The 23319-nt window shown below is 46.8% G+C and overlaps 1 protein-coding gene across 1 annotated transcript; it reads left to right on the forward strand.

Moving 5' to 3' along the window:
- The first annotated feature begins 19329 nt into the window (after positions 1 to 19329).
- FZD8 (frizzled class receptor 8) lies at positions 19330 to 22887 on the forward strand. Its single transcript, XM_055428564.2, has one exon. It carries the CDS (start codon positions 20059 to 20061, stop codon positions 22132 to 22134), a length of 2076 nt encoding a protein of 691 aa, XP_055284539.2. The 5' UTR covers positions 19330 to 20058; the 3' UTR covers positions 22135 to 22887.
- The last annotated feature ends 432 nt before the right edge of the window (positions 22888 to 23319 follow it).

Raw genomic sequence — 23319 nt, forward strand, 5'->3', positions numbered from 1 at the left:
AGCTTTTCTGTCAGAGTAATATAAATGTAAACAGTGTGAGAGAGCCCTTCAGTTAGTTTAATCTAAACAAACAAAAAAAATTAAGAATTCAGCCTTGTTTCCCTTTTTCCCCCAGAAGATAGACTCATAATTAAACTTTTCACCTTTCCAAATTACTAACTCTGCATCCTGCTCAGTGGGTGGTTTCTTTCCAGACATTCTGACTTGGAACAATGTATTGATATAAAGCAGGAGACCCTGGATGGAATTTATAGCTAAATTTAACCAGGCATATTTTAATAAGATTAGCATATCTTTGTCTTTCAACACTAAGTACCTGACAATTAACTGAATTTAGGCAGCATATTGTTTCATCAGAAGTGAGATTTGCAGCCTTCATTTCCATATTTATTGATGTTATATATGGAAGAAAATCTGAGTAAAATTTCTGTGTCTGCCCTAAAGAGATTTTAAAGGCCAGTGTATGTAAACCTTCCCGGGAAACTCACGTAGGTACAGAATCTCACCTAGTCAGTGCTGACTTATAAGGAAATTCATCACAGCTTTTGCTGGGGAGAGAATTAAATAGGAACACCTTGATGCTGCAACCATGAGAACTCTGTCCAGACAGAGAGGAACCCAAGCACTGTGCATGAAAACATGGCAGCAGGAAGGCTGTTCTCTCCAGAAACGCTGGGAAAGAATGCTTTCAGAACCTACCATCTTCTTCACTGCAGTCTGGTGACCAGATAAAAACCCCCAAGTGTAAACAAGTCAATATATCTTGCTTTCAATGAATTCAAAATTGGTCAAGGTCTTAAACATTCCCACGATGTAACCCCAAGAATACTACTTTCAATAAACTATAAAAAGCAGTCATGAGGGACAGGAAAGATGATCTTTTTATCATCAACTTTCCCATTTTCCATGAGTGTTAAGTGACTTCAGTCGTGTCTGACTCTTTGCAACACTGTGGACTGTAGCCTGCCAGGCTCCTTTGTCCATGGGATTCTCCAGGCAAGAATACTAGAGTCGGTTGCATGCCCTCCTCCAGGGGATCTTCTCTAGCTGGGGATCGAACACACATCTTTATGTCTTCTGATTGGCAAATGGAGTCTTTACCACTAGTGCCACCTGGGAAACCCTTCAGTCTTACAAAGCATACTTTTAAGAAGTCATCCAGTTAAAAGTGTGTATACATAGGCATTACTCATGGAAAACTACCTTGAAAATTAATTTGGCAAATTGCTCAGCTCTTCACTAGAAGCCGTGAAAGAAGCAGTTGGTCACTAAAGGGACAAGTTGCATTTCCTGAAGGTAATGAGTGAAAGATGATGATCTTCCAGGTATGAGAACCAGCTCTTCATGGGGTCACACCAAGAGAATGTGTAGAGATCTCCCTTCATCCGCCTTCAAGCTAATTAGTAGCAATGCCTCCATGTAAATAAACCCAGAAGGAGGTTAATAGAAGGAAAAGGAATCCAATAGTTGTGAGTTCTCAAACACAAATAGTTGTGTGTCAATAATACAGCATATAAGGTAATGAACGGGGTTCTGAGAAAATATCAGGACCAGTATTTCCTACGTGCACAAGTCTATACTCTTTTAACATATTATTGGATGAAATAGACTTTAAACCTGAAATCAGCATCAACCAAAATCTAGCAGATGGATCATCTTTGCTGAATGAAAATTTGGACCTTTAGAATAAACACCCTCCCAGAAACTAACATGTCAGTATTAACTGTAACTTTTAGTGATGGAGTTGACATAAACATTCGACTGCATTCATTTCTTTGGATTAAAAATGTGGCTATAAAATAATCTCATTCACTTTTAGGCAAACTGAGTGGACTTCGAAGTTAAATATTTACAGAACTCTCACTATAACATCCAAATATTTAACAATAAATGAATTTATTAATAAGGAAAGTTTTATGTATATATTAGTATTTCATTGACGTACAAGAAACATTTTGACCAATTACACTTTTCTGACTTTGCTTGTGGAGAATGTTCTTTGTCAGACCAATTATTTTGCTTTCAGTTACTGCCAATAAATAATAATCACCTTATAATTCTTTGTGAAATGTCTTAATAGTATTCTGATTTTTAACCAAGTGTTTTATCTAGTGTAGAGAAATGTTTAAATATTGACAGCAAAATACAATTGTGTTAGTTGCAATATCATGTTACCCAATAGGAACTCCAGCACTTAGAAAAGACACATGATGCTGTACATTATCATCTAAATAGGAGCCACACACACCCCCCTGACTCAAGAAGCATATGGAAATCACCTACACGCCACATCTCATAATTCATAGGGTGTGTCTGCATCTGATTAGTATCATTGACTCTTTGACTCAAACCAAAAAATCTAAGAGGCTAACATTTCCTCAGAAATTGGACAGTCCCTCCAAATGTAAAATAAAGACATGAGTCATAAGTGTTCATGAGCAGGGCACACCTGCTTTATCCTTGTGGGAAATAGCGCTTTTCTAGAGCTCTAGTGGATGATGCTGTGTGTGTGTGTTCTGCAGTAGAGCTGTACATACCTAGACACAAGAAAAAGCGTAGGACGGGAAAGAAGCACAGAATTTTAAAACCTGCAAGTCAATACAAATTTTTTTTAAACTTTGTTTTGTCATAGTTGTTTTAAATTTTCTCTTCAAGATAATAAATCAATACTATAAAGGTATCATTAGGCATCAAATACCAAAGAATCAATTTTTAAAATACTACCTAGGGACTTCCCTGGTGGCCCAATGGTTAAGATTTCACCTTTCAATGCAAGGGGTACAGCATCGATCCCTGGTCAGGGAGCTAAGATCTCAGGTGCCTAGTGGCCAGAAAACCAGAACATAAACAACAGAAGCCATATTGTAAGAAATTCAATAAATACTTTAAAAATGGGCCACAACCAAAAAAATCTTCAAACAACAGGCAATGGTTTCTGAAAGAATCATAATTTTTGTGAGTTTTTTAAATTGGAATATAATTGCTTTTACAATGTTGTGTTAGTTTCTACTGTACAACATCATGAATCAGCCATATGTATACACATATCCCCTCCCTCTTGAGCCTCCTTTCCACCCTCCCATAACACCCCTCTAAATCATCACAAAGCACAGGGCTGGGCTCCTTAGTTTCCATTCTAACTGGTCAGTAAAATGAAGCAGTCCTTGCCCTATGTTATGTAAGTCCGATGGCCATGCCAAAGAAATAACTGTGGTATTTTGTCTGGCATTACTCCTTTCCCAAGAACCCCAAAGGGGTGGTGTAGACAGATAGAGAATAATAAAACAGTCCCTGTAGATGGTGGACTAACTTTTTTACAGTACATTGTGGAAATATCAGAAATTCTAGAAACTAAACATTTTGACTGGAATGAACAGGAAATGGGAACAATTAAACTTCTACTTGTGTCAGCCTCAAAATTATAATTCACCAGGCAAGAATGTTTTGTCAAAGGGTAGTAACCAACTAACTTTAGACGATGTTGAAATTGTTTAGGAACAAATGATACCATAACATTTTGGCTGGCATTTGCAGCCAGGACCCCAAAACTATGCAAACAGGAACTATGCTTGCTGTCACTTTGGGCACCATAATGACTAGGATGAATAGTGTATTTTGAAGAGAGTAAGTTCCGGAAGCTTGCCCTGACTTGGATCTGGTTTGTTGTTGCTGTTTAGACACTCAGTCAGGTCCGACTCGTTTGCGACCCCATGGAGGGTAGCCTGCCAGGCTCCCCCGTCCATGGGATTTTCCAGGCAAGAATACTGGAGTGCGTTGCCATTTCCTTTTCCAGGGGATCTTCCTGACCCAGGGATTGAACCTGGGTCTCCTGCATTGGCAGGCGGATTCTTTACCATTAAGCCACCAGGGAAGCCCCTGGATCTGGTTTATTAACCTGGAAACATTCCCACCAAGCAGCACGTGTGACTGACTGACTGAAGGAGCAGACGAGAAGAAAGTCTCCAGGCACAGGGGCACCTCCATGTGCATGGCTGCTCAGTTAATGAGACTGAAGCCCAGTTCATGAGAATCAGACCAAGTTATTCCTTGAAGTTCAGATTTAAATACTACTCATTATTAAATTAAAAAAAAAGGCAAAAAATAAATGTGATGCCCCTCAAAATAAAATTCCTTTTGCCCACCACACAAGCTCATTCCCTTCATAGTGGTAACTACTATTCTCCATCTAGAGTGTAGATTTCCTGATATTTGTCATGTACATACACGATGAGATGTGACATACCTGCAGGAATTTAGGTTTTGTGTATATTGGGTAGTATGAAGTCTATATGGTTCATCAGCTGGCTTTCTTCAATTAAAAATATGTCTTTTTAGGGACTTGCCCGGCAGTCCAATAGTTGAGACTTTGCCTTCCAGTGAAGGGGGTGCAGGTTCAATCCCTGGTTGGGGAGTTAAGATCCCACATCCTTTGTGGCCAAAAAACCAAAATATAAAACAGAAGCAAAATTATAACAAATTTAACAAAGACTTTGAAAATGGTCATATCAATAAAAATGTCAAATCAATAATATGTCTTTTAGGATTCTTTACATGAATCTATCATTCGCTCTTCAGTATCACAGATGTTTTTGCTATTCAGTTCAGTTCAGTTCAGTCACTCAGTCGTGTCCGACTCTCCGCGACCCCATGAATCACAGCACGCCAGGCCTCCCTGTCCATCACCAACTCCCGGAGTTCACTCAAACTCATGTCCACAGAGTCGGTGATGCCATCCAGCCATCTCATTCTCGGTCTTCCCCTTCTCCTCCCGCCCCCAACCTTTCCCAGCATCAGAGTCTTTTCCAGTGAGTCAACTCGGCGCATGAGGTGGCCAAAGCTTCAGATTTAGCATCAGTCCTTTTGCTATTACTCCTAGTCAAATGTGCATCTCAATAGTTCCCAGTGTTTTTCTATCACACGAAGAGACAGTGAGATAAACATCCTCCTAGATGTCTAATATATAGGCTGCTGCTGCTGCTAAGTCACTTCAGTCGTGTCCGACTCTGTGTGACCCCATAGACGGAAGCCCACCAGGCTCCCCTGTCCCTGGGATTCTCCAGGCAAGAACACTGGAGTGGGTTGCCATTTCCTTCTCCAATGTGTGAAAGTGAAAAGTGAAAGTGAAGTCGCTCAGTCATGTCGGACCCTTAGTGACCCCACGGACTGCAGCCTACCAGGCTCCTCCATCCATGGGATTTTCTAGGCAAGAGTACTGGAGTGGCTTGCCATTGCCTTCTCCGCTAATATATAGGCATTGACACCAAAAAGAGTGTATACTTACTTCATAGAATAGCAGTTTACAACAATGGCCAGAGGGTCATCTCCAATCCTACACATACACTTTTTGCAATGGGACTTTCATGTCCCCCAAGCATATGATTTGCTTTTGCCCACAGGACATAACCAACAAAACACAAGCAGGGGCTTGACTAGGGTCTATGCAGTGAGTTTCCTGTTTTTTTTTTTTTTCTTTGCTGCTCTTTGAAAGGCTGACATCACTGTCAGGAAAAGCCTGGTTAGCCTCCTGGAGAACAGGAGCTCATGTGGAGCACGTGTGTTATTTCTACAGTACTAAGTTTTGCAGTGGTCTGTTACACGTCAAGAGCTAACTGATTGAAAGATGGAATCCATCTCTTTGGTGACACTATTTCATACTCCCCCAGTGGGCTAGAGCAGTTTTCATTTCCCTGATATCACATCATGGAAAAATAAGGGGCTTCCCAGGTGGCTCAGTGGTAAAGAATCTGCCTCCCAATGCAAGAGACAGGGGTTTGACCCCTGATCTAGGAAGATCGCACATGCTGCGGGGCAACTAAGCCTGTGTGCCACAACTACTGATCCTGTGTGCTCTAGGGCCTGGAAGTTGCAACTACTGAGCCCATGTGCCACAAGTAATGAAGCCCATGTGCCTTAGAGCCTGCGCTCAACAACAAAAGAAGCCACTGCAATGAGAAGCCCACATACCACAACTAGATAGTAGCCCCCATTTGCTGCAACTAGAGAAAAGCCTGTGCAGCAAGGAAGACCCAGCACAGTCAGAAATAAATAAAATATTTTTTAAAAAGAGAGATAAAAAAATGAGGTCATTTTCTTTTACATGAAAGAAAAAGAAACTCCATTAGCCAATAAGCATGCAAAGAGATATTCTTTCTGCATAATGGTTAACTGCTCTGCCCTTTTAGACTACTTTTTCTAATCTAGCCTCTCTGACTCTACAAGTCATAGCTTGGAGAAGTGAATTGGTTACTCTGGGAGTGACAACCCTGTATAGGGAGCAAATTTCTGACACCTCAGGTGTGTGTCTTCCATAGACCAGCAAACTTTGAAGGGAGACATCCTGCCTGAAGTCTGTTTTCTCTACTCCAGGTCCAGGATCTCATGCCCAGACACTTAACTATGGATTTCCAAGTCCTACAATAGAGCGGTCATTTAGGGACTTCCCTCATGTTCCAGTGGTTAAGACTCAGCCTTTCCAATGCAGGTGGCGTGAGTTCAATCCCTGGTCAGGGAACTAAGATCCCACATGCCACATGGTGCAGCCAGGAAAAAAAAAATACAGCAGTCATTTAAAGACCATATTTTATAGAAAGCCAAGATTCCATGGAGCCAGAAGCTGGACTGACTATTCAGAGTGCCCCCTTTTTAAAATATAATCTTAACTGTTTTAAATATGTCAAAAATACATTGCGTAAAGAAAAATAGTTCTCTCAGAAGGTCCATGGAAAGGCAGACTGGGTCAATGCAAAACATTACTGCCACAAAACATCTAGAAATGCAAGATAAAAATTTCACACAAACCTGAACTCAGAAGACAGAAAGAAATTCCCAACAGCCAGCAATTAAGAGGGGCTTGAAAGCTGGGGGGCAGGAGGAGTAATCAGGCCAAGAAGAAAAGGAAGTAGCTTGACTCCACATGTCCAGTAAGACTGACGTGTGGAATCAGGCCAGAGCCGTGGAAAGGGTTCCTTCTCAGTAAAAGGCACTGAGAAAGCCCTGCCTGCTGACCTGCACCAGAGACAGCAATGTGAGCTTATTGTATAAACTGAGGGTATGGGTGGGATTAAAACCCAATTTACACACCATGGAGCCCACTGTTTGCATGCTCAGTCGTGTCCAACTCTTTGTGACCCTATGGATTGTAGTCTACCAGTCTCCTCTGTCCATGGGATTCTCCAGGCAAGAATACTAGAGTGGTTTGCCACTCCCTCCTCCAGGGGATCTTCCGGACCCAGGGATCAAACCTGCATCTCCTGAGTCTCCTGCATTAGCAGGTGGATTCTTTACCACTGGACTACCTGGGAAAACTTTACACTACACACCTCATACCAGAAATCACATATCACTCTCCTCCCCAAAATTCTATATCCATAGGAGCTATCATTTAAGAGTGAAGGCATAATACAGACATTTCCAATTAAAAGATATATCTCAGGAAGAAGGAAACTGAACTCACAAAGAAGTAGCAGCATGTTTTGGAGAAGCAGATCTAAAGACTGAAAGTAAGGAATGACGCTGTTCAAGATGTGAGTAGATCTGCATAGTTATAAAAATCACAACAAGAGTAATGATGATGACCAACTTGGATGGTTAAAACAAGTTGGGAGACTTTCTTGATGCTCCAGTGGTTAAGAATCTGCCTTGCAGTGCAGGGGACATTGATTTGATACCTGGTCATGGAACTAAGAAACCACTGGCCATAAAGCAACTAAACTTGTGAGCCGCAGCTACTAAGCCTGCGAGCCACAATTACTGAGCCTGAGTGCCACACTAAAGAAGCCCATGCACCACAATGAAAGGTACTGCCTGATGCAACGAAGACCCTGCACACTGCAACTAAGACCCAACACAGTCAAATAAATAATAAATAAATATTTTTTAAAAAAACAAGTTGGAGCTATAATAGTGAAAGTGAAAGTTGCTCAGTCGTGTCCGACACTTTGCAACCCCATGGACTATACAGTCCATGGAATTCTCCAGGCCAGATTACTGGAGTGGGTAGCCTTTCCCTTCTCCAGGGGATCTTCCCAACCCAGGGACCAAACCGGAGTCTCCTGCATTGCAAGCAGATTCTTTACCAACTGAGCTATGAGGGAAGAGAACAATAACACATTAGGTAAGGAGGGAATAGAGTCCAGGCAATCAATTTAGTCAGCTTCCCTGGTGTCTCAGACAGTAAAGAAATCACCAGCAATGCAGGAGACCTGGGTTCAATCCCCGGGTTGAGAAGATTCCCTAGAGAAGGAAATGGCAACCCACTCCAGTGTTCTTGCCTAGAGAATTCCATGGACAGAGCAGCATGGCGGGCTACAATCCATGGAGTCACAAAGAGTTGGAAGCAACTGAGCAACAAACACTTCTGCTTTTCTTTCAGGTGCAGATAAGTTCACATTTTAACATTTGGGAAATCAGAATACACATTCCTACTGATGGTCTTTTTAAGTCCCTGCTGGCCATGTAGCACCTGTGATGTGGATGCCAATGACCACACACAGGATCATCACAAGAGCCAGCACCAACCAACACTTGTAGAATCCATATCAGCATCTCAGGAGAAAACAATGGTGGAACAGAGATTTGTGGGAAGGGAGTGAGAAGGTGATGAATAAAACAGGTTTAACAACATTCCCAAACCTAGATTCTTGTAGAAAAAAAAAGCTTGTTCTACATAATCGCAAAGCCAGCTTGACAGTCTAATGGCTTTTGATTCTTTTGAGAACTGCTGCTATTGATAGCAGCGTGGAGGGTAATAGGGCCTGAAAAAGCACAAACATTGGCGAATGAGTCAAAAACTAATTGAGAAGAGTTTGACACTAAATGTGACAATTTTTAAAAGTAACTTTATTGATCTGTTTCATTTATATGTAATAATTATTAATTTATAATTAATTATAAAATGCCTCTTTTAATAAGTTCAAAATAAGCACTGTGTCACTGTAGTTTTATTTAAAGCAAAAGAGCTCTTAAACAATCATATCAAAATATTATCCCATTAAATATGGCTTGTATATTTGTTGCATTTTTCCGCATTTTCTATATGCTTCAAATATTGCATAATATAATCTTTTGCTTTTAAAAGCATGAAAAGTAAAAGAAAAAAAGTAAAGAGGAAAATGGGAAGAGATAAACTAGAGGTTTGGGATTAGCAGATACAAGTTATTAAATATAAAATAGGTAAAAACCAGGCCCTACTGTATGGCACAGGGAACTACATTCAATAACTTGTAATAACCTGTAATAGAAAAGAATATATACATGCATAACTAAATCATTTTGCTGTACACCAGAAACTAACCCGACAGTGTAAATCACCTATACTTCCATCTAAGAAATAAATAAGATTGCTAAACCTTAAAAATAAAAAGTATTTTTTTTTAAAAAAGTAAATCCAAGTATTATGACAGGGATGGGGGATAGGGAGATAAACAGAAACTATAGTACTCCCTAGATGACAAAAAAATTGAAAACTAAGGTATGAGGTAGTTCACGGAGGATAAAATACATCTTTCTAACAAATAAAGCTGATATTAGAAAATGCTGCTTTTATTTATGGGCTGTGTCCTACTACTGACTCCCCGCACTGAGTGGACTCACCCCGGCCACTGGCCACCCCAGGGAGAAGCAGGTCTCTCTGCGCAGGAACAGAGTAGAGCTGGCCGGAGGGGCAGAAGAGTGAAGAGATGGCTGGCTGGGCAGTGCACGCCCACGGCCTCTGCAATCACAGCCAACAAACAGGAGGAAGCGAGCAGGTGGGGAGCAGCCGGGGCGCTGTGCCCAGTTGGAGATGCTTCACATAGAAGGAAATATCAGAAAAGACAGTTAACCAAATTATGATATGACTGTAATGCGCTGAAAACCCTCAACACGGCAATCGCACTATGCAATCAGCGTTTACCTGAAGCTCACAGAAGGAAGCCGCTTTTTTCTTTCTGTGCATACCTTTAGTCTTCTTGCGAGACACCGGTTAGGAAAGCCATACGTCAGCACTCGTCTTTCTGAACTTAGGTCTGTGTGTGATATCACCAGTATCATCCATAACTGATCTTTTCCAATGATCTTGTTCAAAAGCTTTACTGGAGTTTTTACATTGATTTTCCTGTCCATTTCATTATTTGAACTTAGATATATCTTTATTTTTTTACATGTCGGAGAAGGCAATGGCAAGCCACTCCAGTACTCTTGCCTAGAAAATCCCATGGATGGAGGAGCCTGGTAGGCTGCAGTCCATGGGGTCTCTAAGGGTCGGACACGACTGAGTTACTTCACTTTCATTTTTCACTTTCCACTTTCACACATTGGAGAAGGAAATGGCAACCCACTCCAGTGTTCTTGCCTGGAGAATCCCAGGGACAGGGGAGCCTGGTGGGCTTCCGTCTGTGAGGTCACACAGAGTCGGACACAACTGAAGTGACTTAGCAGCAGCAGTTTGGTTGAATGATTCACTTGGGAGAAAGAATTCCACCGTTTCAAAATTCTGTGATAGAGTACATGAGACTGAAATGAGCTCCAGCTGGAAAACATGACTTTTAGTATCAATATCTATCTTGCCAGATTGTCCATGAGGTTTAGACATGAGAAAGACACCGATGAATACAGTCACGTAGCAGAGTGTCGGTTGCCGTACCAACATTTATCCCCACTTCTCTTCTTTCTTTCTTATAAACCTTCAGGTATTTACCCTCTTCTACCTGGCCAGGTACCTCCTGAGCTCCAGGAGATGGGGTATCCTGATTTCTTTAAGCCAAGTGTGGTGTTCCCATTTCTTTTATCAAAGTTTTAAGAATGAAGATGTAATCCAATACAACCAATGAAGTCTTCCCAGAGACTTCTGGGAGTGTGTCCTTGTAGGAAAGAGAAAAGGAATGAAATAGCCCCATCATTGCTTGTTTGCTGTATTTCATCGGTATGTTGTCTCTGCACATGAAGCCATCTTCCGACCCTGAGGGATTGGGGGGCCAACACCCTAAGGGAGGCAGGACAGAGAAACAGAAAAAACCTGAACGCTTGAGGATATTTTTGATAATCTGTACCAACACTTCTGTACTCCTCACTAGGTGAGATAACACGTTTCTATTGTGCATAAGCCAGTTTGAATAGGGTTAACTGCCGACAGGTGCTGAAACATCCTAGATGATGAAAAAGGTCAAGGCCAGAGCCTCATCAAAGGCTGGCTAAAAATAGTAGTCAGCATTACTGTTCTACTCTGACCTTGTCCATCGAGTCTCCTCTCACTACCCTCTGATACATCACCGATGTAACACAGATCAAACTACTTTCTATCCTTATTCTGGTCACTTCTATTCTTAAGCGAAGGGACTATTCCCTGTAGTAACTATTAACATAAAATCCAAACTTCGTTTTCGAAGTACAGCTTTTACAGCTCACTTGGGGAACCTAGGAACAAGGCTCACATTTATCATTCTGCAGTTATGAATTATAGGTTGAGATTTACTTTATTTAGTTATACCTACATTTTTTTAGTCTAATCAAAAACATTAGGATGTATAATTTCAATGAATTACCTTCGAGCAGAAACCTCGGTCTTTTATTACCACAAGGCAACCAAACTCCAGTAGAATCCTAATAGAAAATGAATCCTTTCCATTTTTTGACAGATAAAACATAAAATGAATCTTTCCATTCTATTTAAGACTGGGGGACAAGACATCACAAAATGAAGTGCCACAGTGGAGACAGACATTTTTTGAAATAGGAATTCAGAGACTACATGGATCCCACTGGAAACATGATGATTTTAATAATCCAAAGGCTAATAGACTAACAGGAAACAACAGAAGCCCTTCCTTTTTAGCTCCCGAAGGAGCCGAACAGGACGAAATCAACATATATGAAGAAAAGATTCTCTCCCAAGAGTGATAGTCACCAAGGCAGAGGTTTGAGATTGGGGGTGAAGGCTCAAGTGCGATATAAAAAGTCACAGAGGTGAATCTGGGCCACTTCTTCCCATGGAAAAGTCTGACCCAAGGATCAGGAATCACATCCCACCCAAAGGCTTGTCAGCAGGATTTGGTGAGTAAGAAGCCTTTTCAACCAGCGTCACCAACAGAAAGGTAACTCCCAAGGTCATCACCGGAGCTGTGCTCCATCATTGTCACAGGGGTCTTCCTGAGAACTGGAAGTGATGTCATGAGAAGAATGGGGTACTGAAATTGAGCAAAGACACAAGACGCTGGAGCTTTTCTGGTGGTCCAGTGGTTAAGAATCCAGGCTTCCACTGCATGGGACATGGGTTTGATCCCTAGTTGGGGAACTAAGATCCCACATGCTGCGTGCCCTGGCCAAAATAAACAAATAAATAAAAATTATTAAGTAAAAATAAAGTTTTAAAATCAACAAAATGCTGCAGAAAAGATAAAGAATGTAGAAACTGGCACTTTCCCACAGATGTAATTCTTTAGAGGCTGGTTTGTTTGGAGCCCAAGCGTCTAGGGGTCGGCACACCACAGGCCAAAACACCACCCAGCCCCCTGGATCCAGGGCTTTCCACAGGTTACTGGAAACTGCTCATGCATCAGCCCCATGAGGCTCTGAAAACCGCACAGGTGAGAAATAAATTTTCATTTCTGGCAGATCCTTAATAGCCATGCTTCCCAGCTGTTTAGTAAGGTGTTCCTTCAAGTAACTGCCCTGCAGGGAGTTGTGGTGAGACCAGTCCATGAGCAAACACTGCAAACCACCCAGCTCGTCCTGCCAGACAAAGTGGTTCCCCAGCCTGGCCGATGAGCCCTCAAGGCAACTGGATTTCTGAAGGCAGAACAAACTATATGCTGAAGCAAAATACATGGCTTGTGGAATAAATAACTGGAACCTTATTAACAGATCCCACCTGCATGCAGCTTTGGGGGAAAGAAGAGGAGAAAGGTCTTGAGCTTTGCTGATTGACACACCCAGGGCATAAGCATCTTCTACAGAGAGGACCAGACTATCAACATCTGACCTTGGGCAGCAAGCCTTGGTCTTCAAGAGATACTGGCCCCTTGTATGAGCTGCAACAGGCCTTGGGTTTCAGCAGACACCCCTGGTCACCACCCAAGCCTATTCCCCGACCCTCTCCCTTGCCGGCAAAGCCCCTGTTTGGCTCAAGTGGTCCCTCCTTGGCCAGGCCAGGGCATAGTGACGTGGCCTGGCACCCAGTTCTGACCCACAAGGAATAAGAAGATTCCCTTCCAGGAGAACCTTCTGAGTCTTGCAAAGAAACACAGGCTGAGGAGTGTTCCTCTTTCTGCCTCTCAGTGTCAGTGTGTGAGGATGTGAGCTTTAATTTGTCACCACCTTGTAACCAGGAGGGGGACTCACCACCATGGAGGCAGACAGAGCAAGAAGGTGGAAAGATCTGGATCTTGATGGCATCACGGAAGACACAGCACCAACCAGCTCCACAGCCATCCCCACCCCCAACCCCAGATCTGGGGGATGTGAGACAATGTGTCCTGCTGGCCACTCCACTATGCCAAGCTTACCATTACTAGAAGCTGAAAACATAGTAACACACACCGAAGTCAAGGTCCAGATGCAATCTCACCAAAGGTGCACATTTTGTCAACTGATTGAATACATATCAAAATGTTTCTGTTCAAAGATGGCTCTTGCTGTTTCAAATGTAACCAAGGCAAAGGTTATTTCATCTTTGCAATCTGTAAATGCATTGCCACCTGCTTCAAACTTTCTGCCTTCCTCAAATTAGCAAACTGCTGACTACTCTCTAAAAAACTCTACGAAGGTCTTTCCAGCTCTCTTGGGCCTATTTCGCTGTTCCCTAAGATTATTTCTGTGTATTTTATAAATACTTTCATCAAATGGCATTGTGATTGTGGATCTGTGGCTGACCCCTATGTGTTCCCAGTAAAAGAGGACATCTGTGATGGTTAAGTGTATGGACTTGACTAGGTCAGGTGAAATTTTAGTGAAAGATAAGGATAATTTCTTTCTGTAGTTATTTCTGAAATCAATAGATACATTTCACATCACTCTGCACATTCAGAGTAAACTCTTGCGAAGCTCAATTCATGCATCAAAGTCCAGATACTGTGCTGCACCAAGTGTTAGTTGCTCAGTCGTGTCCACTCTTTGGGATCCCATGGACTGTAGCCCACCAGGCTTCTCTGTCCTTGGAATTCTCCAGGCAAGAATACAGGAGTGGGTAGTCATTCCTTTCTCTAGGGGATCTTCCTGACCCAGGGATCGAACCTGAGTCTCCTGCATTGTATCTGAGCCACCAGGGGTGCTGCACCAAGTTTTTAGCTTTTAGCTCATCTAACCCTCAAGGCTTGTAAGGACTCTAGTATTTGTCATTCCATACTTTATGCATGAGGAAGTAAATATCAGAGAGGTCATAGGTTACCTGCTGGCATAGGTAGGGAATAACTGAGCTGTGATTCCCCAGGCCTGCCTGATCCAAAGTGGATTGGGCTAAAGAGAAAATAGAAATGTCTTTGGTACCAACACCACCTCCATGCCCTCGGGGTCCTTGTAAGTATCATTCACATTACTAATGTAAATTTTATTGTTTCAGACCACCATTTAAATGGATCGGTGTTACCAGAAGTAAACACTTGCACCAAAAATTTTTTGATAGAAAAGTTCTTTCACATCCATAAGCCCTTCAGAGGTGGGGCATAACATCATTTCTCCTATATTATTTAAGTTTGTCAATATAAAAAAGTTACATAATATAAGACTTAAGAAAAAAAGAACTAAAATTCCAGAATTGGCTCCATGTTTTTAAGGAAGTGTCCAAACAGGAAGGGAAGAGCTTAACAAAAAGCAACTAAGGAGTTACACTACACAGTTTATACACATTATAAATAAAATAAGTAGTAAACTGTTTGACATTTAATTCACACCACTGTACAGAGTACTTCAAAAGGAAAAAATAAAAAAGTAAATATCAAGGTTTTCTTGGATCTAGATCATACTTAATTTATAGCCCTGAACAAAATACTCTGGAAGACTAGGCATGTTGGTAAACGATATCACTTGAAAGTTAATGTCCCATAGTGACATGTGGTTGACTGCTGTATGTCTTCTCAACAGCCCTCCTCCCCTTGGCAGCTTCAGGCCTTGATAGCCCGACCCCCATGGACTGCCCACCAGACCCTCACCTACTGAGCCTTCCTCGTGGCTAAGACTGGAGTGACAGGTTCAGACCAGTGTAACCTAAGGGAAAGGATTTCCTCTAATAGTGGGAGGTCCTGCCACTCATCCTGCCTTGGCCTGCTGTCCTGTGAAAGTTCACGATTCAGCAGTGGGAGGCCCCATGCAATCCAAGGGGAGGCCAAGAGACCAGAGCAGACCTGCAGGTCTATCACTGCTGTCCCAACATGAACCAATGGTGGAACTCCTTGCTTATAGATGGATTGATATGTGAGACTAGCTGTTGCCTTCTTGGCTCAGACAGTTTTACTTTCAGTTCAGTTCAGTCGCTCAGTCATGTCCGATTCTTTGCGACCCCATGAATCACAGCACGCCAGGCCTCCCTGTCCATCACCAACTCCCGGAGTTCACTCAAACTCATGTCCATTGAGTCGGTGATGCCATCCAGCCATCTCATTCTCTGTCGTCCCCTTCTCCTCCCGCCCCCAATCCTTCCCAGCATCAGAGTCTTTTCCAGTGAGTCAACTCGTTGCATGAGGTGGCCAAAGTATTGGAGTTTCAGCTTTAGCATCAGATCTCTATTTATCTGAAAGTTCCCAAACTCATGCACAAGGCATTCTGCATCATAAGAGTCAGCATCTGGCCAACACATCAGTATAAATGAAGTGGGAAAATCAATGACTGATTTTTAAAATATATTTCACATTAATTATCCAATTAAATGACAGCACAGGTACCATTTTCCAAAATGGCAGCTGCATGTAAAGTGGAAATCTGACACCTGGCCAGTGGCACTTGTTTGCCTCAGTTATCTGCATCTGTTTATGACTTGGCCTCGTTACAGCAGACATGGCAAGGAGTACTTCCTCCTGGCAGAGTCTTTCTCTTGGTGGTGGAGAAAACGGAAGCCCTTTAATGGAGTTAATTATAAAAATGGAAGGACAGAAAAGCAATCTCACCCATTTTAATTCTAACAGAGCTTGAAGCAAGACCAATTAATCTCTACCTTTCCTTCCATTTATGGTTGGATGTCTCAAGGCATAACCCTTTGAAAGACAGATTCTGAAACATCAAGAAACATCAATATTATTTGATAGAGTTTAATATTCTCTAATAATATAGACTTGGATGGTCTTACTGACAAGAATTTTAGGTTGGACTTTTAAATTAAAGTTCACTGAAACATAATTCATCAAAGTTTCTTCAGTTCACTACTTACAATATATTGATAGTCAATCATCTAACTAGGTACCCAATGTTTTTTAACATCCCCTCCTCTCTGTTAGATTCATGCCTTCAACTTGTTTATATCATTATGCTCCTGGGTTATTCAGCAACCAGACATCTGTTCAGAAATCCCTCTAGAAAGTTCCCTACATTATTTATGTCACTACTAAAGCTATTTCCCCTCCCTTAAAAAGCAGCTGCTTTACATACAAAAGAAAAATCATTATTTAGCCAGGATGTTGATAAATGATCCTAGTTTCTTTTTGCTGACCCATCATTGCCTTTTATACGCTAATTGGCTTCCTAAGCCTCTTCTGCTCTCAAAGATTGCCAAGTAGCCATTTAACAGTAAAATTTAAATGCTATTCTTCTATTCTCTCAATTAAAAGTAAGCATTTAATGATTTTACGTAGTTTTAATCTCACATTCAATAGCCGATAAATGATTTTTGAAAGCTCTGAACTTTTTGTCTGCTTTTCTCCGGCAAGCTTAATATATTTTCCCCAAATTTCCACATTCCACATCATCAGAGCTTTCATCTGGTCTCAAAAGGAAAGGGAAAAAAAAATTTTTTTAATGCCAATTAAAAGCCAAAATCAACTATTTGCAGCCTCAACTTTCAAATGTCAGTTTGTTTTTACCGAATTGAAGTAAATTTATATAGTGTAATTCTAAACTCCACTATTTGACATTTCCTGCTGAAGAAAATCATAAGAAACTCTCTATGTTGCTTTTGGAAGCAAGCGCCTCCTATCTGTGGTCAGGGGGAGGCAGGGCCCAGGCTGGTCCTTAAACTGGGGGGGCGGGGGGGGGGCGGGGGGGGGGTTGCCTTACTACTGTGTCTAGCATCCTATCTCCAGGTATCACCTGCTGTTCCTCTGCAGCTGAATGTTCTGGAGCATGGCCATCACTGAACAGGATCCCAAGAGGAGAGAGGTGGCATTCTGCATTCCGCATGCCACAATGGGAATTCCCATCAGGAGAAAGGAAAGAAATTCATTTTTAAAAGACCAAGTAACAGTTGAGTCTTTGCATTTTTGAAAACTCGAGATCATTTTCTGCTGAATCAGCCAACCTTTCTGAAGCCTCAGAATTTCTGATTCCTATGCAGTTTAGCTTTTCTAAAACAAAAAATGCGAAGAAAGTGTTTTGTTTTGGTATAATAAAGAGGTTCTAAATAGACCAGTTTAAAAGAAAAAAGACAATGGGGGTATGACTACAGCCTGGTGGCTCTGCCTAGAATTCTTGGTGAAAATACTGAACTTGCCAAAAATTAGGGGTGGGGCTGGGGTGCGGGAGAGGGGGAGTTGGGAGATTCTATTTTTCTAATTAGAATGCGGTTGCTAAACTAAGCTAGAGAGAACAGGAGAGACTTAGGGTCCTGCCATATACAGATGCTGCTAGTTATTTTTGTTTCACGACAACAGTTGTTTGTAAACAGATAATTACCAACTACCACCACCACCGCATCCTCCTTTCTTCCCGTTCCCCCAAGCCAATAAAAAAGGCCTGGCCTCAGAAGAGCTTTTAGTTCTACCTCTCCTTCGTCTCCATATCCTCAATAACTTTAGTTTTCTAGCCGGAGAGGGAGAAGGGAGAGGGGAGAGGAAAAGGAGGAGAGAGAGACAGACGTCTGCTGCCACCCTCCTGGCTAACTGAAATGCTTGTTCCCGAGATTACAGTAATTACAGCCCCAGCGTGAGTTCCATACAAGCGCTAAATGAAACAGCACATCAATTAAAAAATAAACACTCCATTCTCGGAGAAAGACAACCCCCTGGGACGTCCTAACAAGCGTAAATGAACCTGCCAGGCCGCCCGCCCCTCGGGCCCCTCCCCGTCTAAGGTGGCTACGAGCTGGCGGGGGCCTCGCTCGTTGGCCGCGTCCCCAGCCGTTCGGCCCCGGGAACACCGCGGAGACGTGTCCGCGCGTCCGCGCCAAGGCCCGGCGCCGCCTCCCACCGGGAGGAGGAGGCTCTGGCAAAAACATGTCAACTTTGGAGAGACGCACATACGTTCCAAAAGCGCGAGGCTAAGAGGGAGAATCCAGCCACAGAGTTTCCAGTCTGTCCTATAAGTTTTTCTTTCTCCCTTTCTTTTTGTTTTTCTTTTTTAAAGAAGAAAGGGAATTATATCTCTTAAGGGAGCGCTTTATATATGTCCGGATGCTTTATGTATCTTATCTAGCCTAATTAGCAGGACCCCCTTTGAGATCTGAACTAACCCCTTTTGAGATCTGAACCCCACTCACCAGGTAAGGAAACTGACGCTGCCTCACGTCCCTCAGCTGAAGCAGGAGGAGACCCCTTTCTTCCCGCCCGCCCGGGTGCCTATGCCTCTCGCGCCCGCGCCCTTGGACTCCCGGGTACCTCTTCCCCGGCTGCCCCCCATCCAGCCCCACCATCTAGAATGAACTGCAGTCATTCCACTCCTCCCACATCGCCAAGCCTCCAAGACCATCGTTCTGACAATCCCAAGAAGGGTACCGCTTCCCCGTTCCGCCGCAAAGCCCCCGCGCACGCTCAGGCTGGCTGAGGGGCGCGGGGTCCCCTCGCCAGCAGGTTGCCCACATTCGGGGAGCGTAGGAAGCAGGGGATTGACTAGTTCGAAACTGGCCTCTGAAAGCGCGCGCTGCATAAAGAATCTTCCCCAGTTCCCAAGCGCAGACTCGGGGTGAAGGAACCCCGACCTCAGCCCCACAGAGCGCCGCGGGGACGATCGTGGCAAAACCCGTCTCTGCGGTCAACCCCAAGGTTATCCAAACTCCAGCCGCAGACAGCGCGCACTGCTGAGGGGACAGCCGGGTCCGCCCCAGGAAGGCGGGGCCTGGGGAGCGCGCAGACTCCGCCCCGAGCCCGGGATTGGCGCGCCGGCCGCGGGCGGAGACCAAGTCCGCGCCGTATAAATATTCATGAGCCGGCCCGGGCGTAGCGGGGCCGGAGCGGGAAGTTGGCGAAGGACACTGCTCCCGCCGAGGAGGTGGTGGCGGCGGAGGCGGCGGAGGCGGCGGCGGCGGCGGCGGCGGCGGCGGCGGCGGCGGCGGCGGGGCGCGGGCGCGCCGCTCAGGTGTCTGCTCCGCCTTCCGGCCTGGATTTGCCTCCGTGAGTTCAGCGAGAAGGGGACCACCGACACCTCGCCCCAGTGCCGGCCGAAGCGCGACTTCCACCGGAGGCGTGGCCCGTCATCCCGGCTGCTGACCGACGGACGGACGCTGGGGACTGAGGGCCGTGGCCTCGGCGGAGGCGGGCCCCTAACCCCGGCAGCAGCCGCGCGGCCCTGGGGGCGAGCATGAGCCCCGGGTCGCCGAAAGGGGGCTGCAGGGGCTGACCCGGCTCAGAGCGGCCTGGCCCAGCCATCTTGACTGCGCACCGCGGCCGGAGAAGAAACTTGCTGCGCCGCCGCCCTCAGTGCCCGGCACAGTCACGGGCGCGCGCGGAGAAAGCGATCGAGGGAGGGAGAGATGAGCTGGAGGCCGGCCACTCTGTCCCGCGAGGGCTGAGCCCAGCGGGAGTGAGCGGGACAGACCCTGGGACCACGGTGCCCTTCGGCGGCCACCCTCGTCTCCCGCAGCACCGAGAAGACGCATCCCGAGAAGGGACTAGGCTATTGGCAGAACCCCTCCCGAGAGAGGCAGGAGAGAGCCCGGCGCTCTCGCAGGAGCCCCTGGCGCCCCTCTGCGCGCCGCCCGGAGGGCGAAGACGCGGGGCCGAGGCGCGCAGCATGGAGTGGGGTTACCTGTTGGAAGTGACCTCTTTGCTGGCCGCCCTGGCGCTGCTGCAGCGCTCGAGCGGTGCGGCGGCCGCCTCAGCCAAGGAACTGGCGTGCCAGGAGATCACCGTGCCGCTGTGCAAGGGCATCGGCTACAACTACACCTATATGCCCAACCAGTTCAACCACGACACGCAGGACGAGGCGGGCCTGGAGGTGCACCAGTTCTGGCCGCTGGTGGAGATCCAGTGCTCGCCCGACCTCAAGTTCTTCCTGTGCAGCATGTACACGCCTATCTGCCTAGAGGACTACAAGAAGCCCCTGCCTCCCTGCCGCTCGGTGTGCGAGCGCGCCAAGGCCGGCTGCGCACCCCTCATGCGCCAGTACGGCTTCGCCTGGCCGGACCGCATGCGCTGCGACCGGCTGCCCGAGCAGGGCAACCCCGACACGCTGTGCATGGACTACAACCGCACCGACCTCACCACGGCCGCGCCCAGCCCGCCGCGCCGCCCGCCGCCGCCGCCCCCCGGTGAGCAGCCGCCCTCCGGGAGCGGCCACGGCCGCCCACCCGGGGCCCGGCCCCCGTCCCGCGGCAGGGGCGGCGGCGGGGACGCGGCTGCGCCCCCTGCGCGCGGCGGCAGCGGCGGCGGCGGTGGCGGCGGCGGGAAGGCGCGGCCCCCTGGCGGCGGCGCGGCGCCCTGCGAGCCGGGATGCCAGTGCCGCGCGCCCATGGTGAGCGTCTCCAGCGAGCGGCATCCTCTCTACAACCGCGTGAAGACGGGTCAGATCGCCAACTGCGCGTTGCCCTGCCACAACCCGTTCTTCAGTCAGGACGAGCGCGCCTTCACCGTCTTCTGGATAGGCCTGTGGTCTGTACTATGCTTCGTGTCCACCTTCGCCACCGTCTCCACCTTCCTAATCGACATGGAGCGCTTCAAGTACCCGGAGCGGCCCATCATATTCCTCTCGGCCTGCTACCTTTTCGTGTCTGTCGGCTACCTGGTGCGCCTGGTGGCGGGCCACGAGAAGGTGGCGTGCAGCGGCGGCGCTGGGGCTGCGGGCGGGGCCGGGAGCGCGGGGGGCGCGGCGGCGGGCGCGGGTGCGGCGGGAGCCGGTGCTGGGGGCCCGGGTGGGCGCGGCGAGTATGAGGAGCTGGGCGCCGTGGAGCAGCACGTGCGCTACGAGACCACCGGCCCGGCGCTGTGCACCGTGGTCTTCTTGCTCGTCTACTTCTTCGGCATGGCCAGCTCCATCTGGTGGGTGATCCTGTCGCTCACGTGGTTCCTGGCGGCGGGCATGAAATGGGGCAATGAGGCCATCGCCGGCTACTCGCAGTACTTCCACCTGGCCGCGTGGCTCGTGCCCAGCGTCAAGTCTATCGCTGTGCTGGCGCTCAGTTCGGTGGACGGCGACCCGGTAGCAGGCATCTGCTACGTAGGCAACCAGAGCCTGGACAACTTGCGCGGCTTCGTGCTGGCGCCGTTGGTCATCTACCTCTTCATCGGCACCATGTTCCTGCTGGCCGGCTTCGTGTCGCTCTTCCGCATCCGCTCGGTCATCAAGCAGCAGGGTGGCCCCACCAAGACGCACAAGCTGGAGAAGCTCATGATCCGCCTGGGCCTCTTCACCGTGCTCTACACCGTGCCCGCCGCCGTTGTGGTCGCCTGCCTCTTCTACGAGCAGCACAACCGCCCGCGCTGGGAGGCCACGCACAACTGCCCGTGCCTGCGGGATCTACAGCCCGACCAGGCGCGCCGGCCCGACTACGCGGTCTTCATGCTCAAGTACTTCATGTGCCTGGTAGTGGGCATCACCTCGGGCGTGTGGGTCTGGTCCGGCAAGACGCTCGAGTCGTGGCGCGCGCTGTGCACCCGCTGCTGCTGGGCCAGCAAGGGCGCGGGCGCGGCGGGCGCGGGCGCGGCGGGCGGCGGCCCGGGGGGCGGGGGGACGGGGGCCGGCGGGGGCGGGGGACCGGGGGCCGGCGGGGCGGGCTCCCTCTACAGCGACGTCAGCACCGGCCTGACGTGGCGATCTGGCACGGCCAGCTCGGTGTCTTATCCAAAGCAGATGCCATTGTCCCAGGTCTGAGCGGAGGGGAGGGTGCTCCCGCGAGGTGTGGGGAGGGGGCGAGGAGACGGAGTGCTGCGGGGGTGGGGGGGTGGGAGGAGGACACTCGAAGGCAGAGGTTTCCACCCCTTCACCGTGTTGATTGCTATTAGCATCATAATGAACTCTTAATGGTATCCATTAGCTGGGACTCGCTTAGAACAAAGTACCTGGCATTGAAGGCTCCCAGACCCACCCCCCTTCCCTCTACCGACGGGCGAAGAGTTTCTCCCGCCAGGCGTTCATTTCTGTTGGCAGGGCAGAGGAGGGTGAGCCCCGAGGCTGCGTTTCCGAGACCCAAGGTTTGGAGCCCTCGCTGCTTGCCATTTGCTGAGCTTGAAGCCAGACCTACAGATTTCACCTGAGGGACCTGAGTTTTCTCCCTCGACTCTGCTACGTAAACTCTTACTCCTAACACGTCCTAGAGGCGGGATGCGCGCGACCTAACGGGATTGCACGGTTTGGGTATTCTTAATGACCAGGCAGATGCCTTAAGTAAACAAACAAAAAAATGTCTTAATTATACACCCCAAGTAAATACGGGTTTCTTACATTAGAGGATGTATTTATAAATATAATTATTTGTTAAATTGTAAAAATGTGTAAAATATGTACATACCCAAAGATATACAGTCTGTACATTTTCTGTAAAAAGTTTAGAGGCCACCCCTGTAAGAACAAATATAAGTATTCTATTTTGTCAATAAAATGACTTTTGATAAGTGACTTAACCGACGCCCTCTCCCCTGCCTCTTCTAAACTGTTACCTCGAACGTCCTTGTGGAGGGCCCCTCCGGAACACGGGTGTTTCCTGGTTTGTCATTATGTACACTGACGTTAGGCATGAAGAAAAATGACCTGTTAAACTCGAGTTCCTAAGTTGTCAGCAAAGTAAATATCACTGTTAAACCGAAATCAAAATTGAGGTGTTTGCACCTTTCCGAGAAGATGGTGTTTTTAATGATAGCTCTTTTCTGATCCATGGATACCACTCACCTTGCTGCTGCTAAGTCGCTTCAGTCGTGTCCGACTCTGTGCGACCCCATAGACGGCAGCCCACCAGGCTCCCCTGTCCCTGGGATTCTCCAGGCAAGAACACTGGAGTCGGTTGCCATTTCCTTCTCCAATGTATGAAAGTGAAAAGTGAAAGTGAAGTCGCTAAGTCGT

The sequence above is a fragment of the Moschus berezovskii genome, chromosome 15 (genome assembly GCF_049115385.1).
Source record: "Moschus berezovskii isolate FMDL1 chromosome 15, NW_MosBer_1.0, whole genome shotgun sequence".
In the NCBI taxonomy this organism is placed as follows: Eukaryota; Metazoa; Chordata; class Mammalia; order Artiodactyla; family Moschidae; genus Moschus; species Moschus berezovskii.